The following is a 2,595-nucleotide window of genomic DNA, read 5'->3' as shown; positions in this document are numbered from 1 at the left end:
TGTATGAATTATTATTATAATTATTATTATTATTATTATTATTATTATTATTATTATTATTATTATTAGTAATAATAATACCATCATCATTATTATTACAATAATTATCATTATCATTATTAGTATCATTATCGTCATCATTATTGTCATCATTATAGTCATCATCATAATCATTATCATTATTATTATTATTATTATTATTATTATTATTATTATTATTATCATTATTATTATTATTATTATTATCATCCTCATCATCGTCATCATCATCCTCATCATCATCATCATCATCATCATCATCATCATCATCATCATCATCATCATCATCATCATCATCATCATCATCATCATCATCACTATTATTATTACTATTGTTATTGTTATTATCTTTCTTAGTGGGTTCACGACAATGCAGAGCTGATGGGTGGCGATCCGTCCAAGATCACCATCTTCGGCGAGAGTGCAGGAGCCGTAAGCGTGGGCTACCACCTCCTGTCCCCTCGCTCCATGCACCTCATCAACAACGCCATTATGATGAGCGGCTCGCCGACCGTCTCCTGGGGTGTACAGGTGAGATTTGGTTCGGCAGAGGATTCTTCTGCTGCTGGACAATCGCTAAAGACAGTGAAAATAGAATAGAAGCAAAAGAAATGTGGGTTTTTATGAGGCTGCTGAGAATATCGAGGAAAGAAAAGAAATCAAATGAGGTAGTGGATGATAAAGCCCGCGTGGGACGCTCACTGTTAAAAAACAATCATGAAATGACAAATGCAGTTTTGGGACACCTGAATGGACATAAAGGACTTGAATTTGCAAAATTGAAGGTAAGCAAGGCCGGGGTAGATCTAGGCCAAGTGCAATCTACTAGAGAACCTAAACAAATTAATAACGGGGAACGAACAGGGTAAAGTAGCTGCAAAGGAATGAATTGAGAACCGTGATAGCCGATGTGTGCCGCAAATCTGGTACTTACTGATAATGATGATTCTTCTGCTCCCGTAGATTTGTAATCCGTTAGATCGCCTCTGACAGATGACTAAAAAACCCACTCCTCTCGGCTCTTTGAGTATTGTTGGAGTTTTATCTTAACAGACAGTGTAATATCCAGTTTTGGACGAAATAGAGTTATTGATTCCATTTGATAGTTTAAAAACACTGTGCCGATAGCTGAAGAAATAAGACGAGGAAATTGTTTTGAAGAATATATTCAGAGCGTCTGATTGTTGTGGGGCAAAAATTTGTGTGTGTGTGTGTGTGTGTGTGTGTGTGTGTGTGTGTGTGTGTGTGTGGGGGGGGGGGCTCTCCTAAACACTTGACGAAAGTGGATGTACTGTCTCTTAAAATAAAACTCCAGATTGAGTCCCTTTGAATACTGTTTAGGAAATGATGACGGTGTGGTGGGGGTGTCTTTATTGTGTTGATGGTGGCAGTGATAGTGGTGGTTGTGGCTTTCTTTGTTTAGGTGATGGTGATATTATTACCGTGCCCAGGCAGACCCTAGAGCACTGAGAAACATCCTCGGCTTCTCGGGAGGCCTACAATACATGCAAGCAGCTAATTAAGGGCCTAAACACTAACACATTGACAAGATCTTTCTCCATCATAATAATAATCTTATCTTATGCGACGTCATTACAACAGGACAGGGTTTTGGCAATGGACCGCTCCAAAAAGCTGGCGAGGAGTGTTTCCTGCCCGACGTCAAGCCACGCCGGGATGATGGACTGTCTCAGGTCAGCTGACCCACTAGAGCTTGTGACGAAGCAATGGGACTTGATCTCTTCCTTCTTTGACGTGCCGATCGGGCCCGTGGTGGACGGTACTTTCCTCACAGACCATCCAGCAGAGCTTCTCGCTCGTCGCCAGGTAGAAGTGGTTGTTTGAATCGTTGATTGGTCGTAATTACTTGGTTGCCTCTGTCCTTTTGAAATACCAGTTTCACTCTTTTGTTTATTGGGGGTTTTTTTCCCTCTAGGTTTCTTTTATATGTATACACACATATTATTACACTCATACAACATCTCTCTCTCTCTCTCTCTCTCTCTCTCTCTCTCTCTCTCTCTCTCTCTCTCTTTCTCTCTCTCTCTCTCTCTCTCTTTCTCTCTCTCTCTCTCTCTCTCTCTCTCTCTCTCTCTCTCTCTCTCTCTTTCTCTCTCTCTCTCTCTCTCTCTCTCACTCTCTCCAGATGTCACTCCTCATTCTTTAAGCTTTTTGCTGCTGGTCTTCTGTGTGCATTTATTTCTAGATTTCGAGCCTGAGTTGGCATTTTAGTTACGTAACCAACATATAGATACAGATTTAGACACAATTATGATTGGTATTTTACATCACCCTAATGTCACGAAGATATAGAGTGAAGAATGTCTTTTTGTTGTTTGTGTTTTAGGGTGGGTTTTTTTTTAAAGACAAGTTCCAAGATGGACAAAGGAGGTGTAAGGGAAAAAAAACGTAATCGATGTTTGAAGGAAAAATAAAAGGAAAAGAGAAATGGATGACACAAGGCGTAAAAAAGGGGGGTTGAATACGAGGAACTGGTAATTGTCTTGGATATTTTGAACTCCAAATTAATGAGGCGTGGTATTGTATTTAATGGCG

The 2,595-nt window shown here is 39.8% G+C and overlaps 2 protein-coding genes across 2 annotated transcripts in view; both read left to right on the top strand.

Moving 5' to 3' along the window:
- Positions 1-396: 396 nt before the first annotated feature.
- Positions 397-1,885, top strand: LOC118479136 (acetylcholinesterase-like; the record flags this gene model as incomplete). The annotated part of the gene is made up of 2 exons (XM_035973759.1): positions 397-570; positions 1,642-1,885. Coding segments are annotated over 2 exons (417 nt in total), but the record flags the coding sequence as incomplete, so codon positions are not given.
- Positions 1,886-2,417: 532 nt separating this feature from the next.
- Positions 2,418-2,595, top strand: part of LOC101854068 (cholinesterase-like) — a 4,173-nt gene continuing 3,995 nt past the window's right edge. Inside the window, exon 1 of the mRNA XM_035973758.1 lies at positions 2,418-2,432. Within this exon, the coding sequence (XP_035829651.1) occupies positions 2,418-2,432 (15 nt within the window). The remainder of the gene's footprint in view (positions 2,433-2,595) is intronic.

This window comes from Aplysia californica, unplaced genomic scaffold (assembly GCF_000002075.1).
Source record: "Aplysia californica isolate F4 #8 unplaced genomic scaffold, AplCal3.0 scaffold02823, whole genome shotgun sequence".
In the NCBI taxonomy this organism is placed as follows: Eukaryota; Metazoa; Mollusca; class Gastropoda; order Aplysiida; family Aplysiidae; genus Aplysia; species Aplysia californica.
Note: the sequence above shows the minus strand (reverse complement) of the source record. Positions and strands in the feature narration are given on the sequence as shown.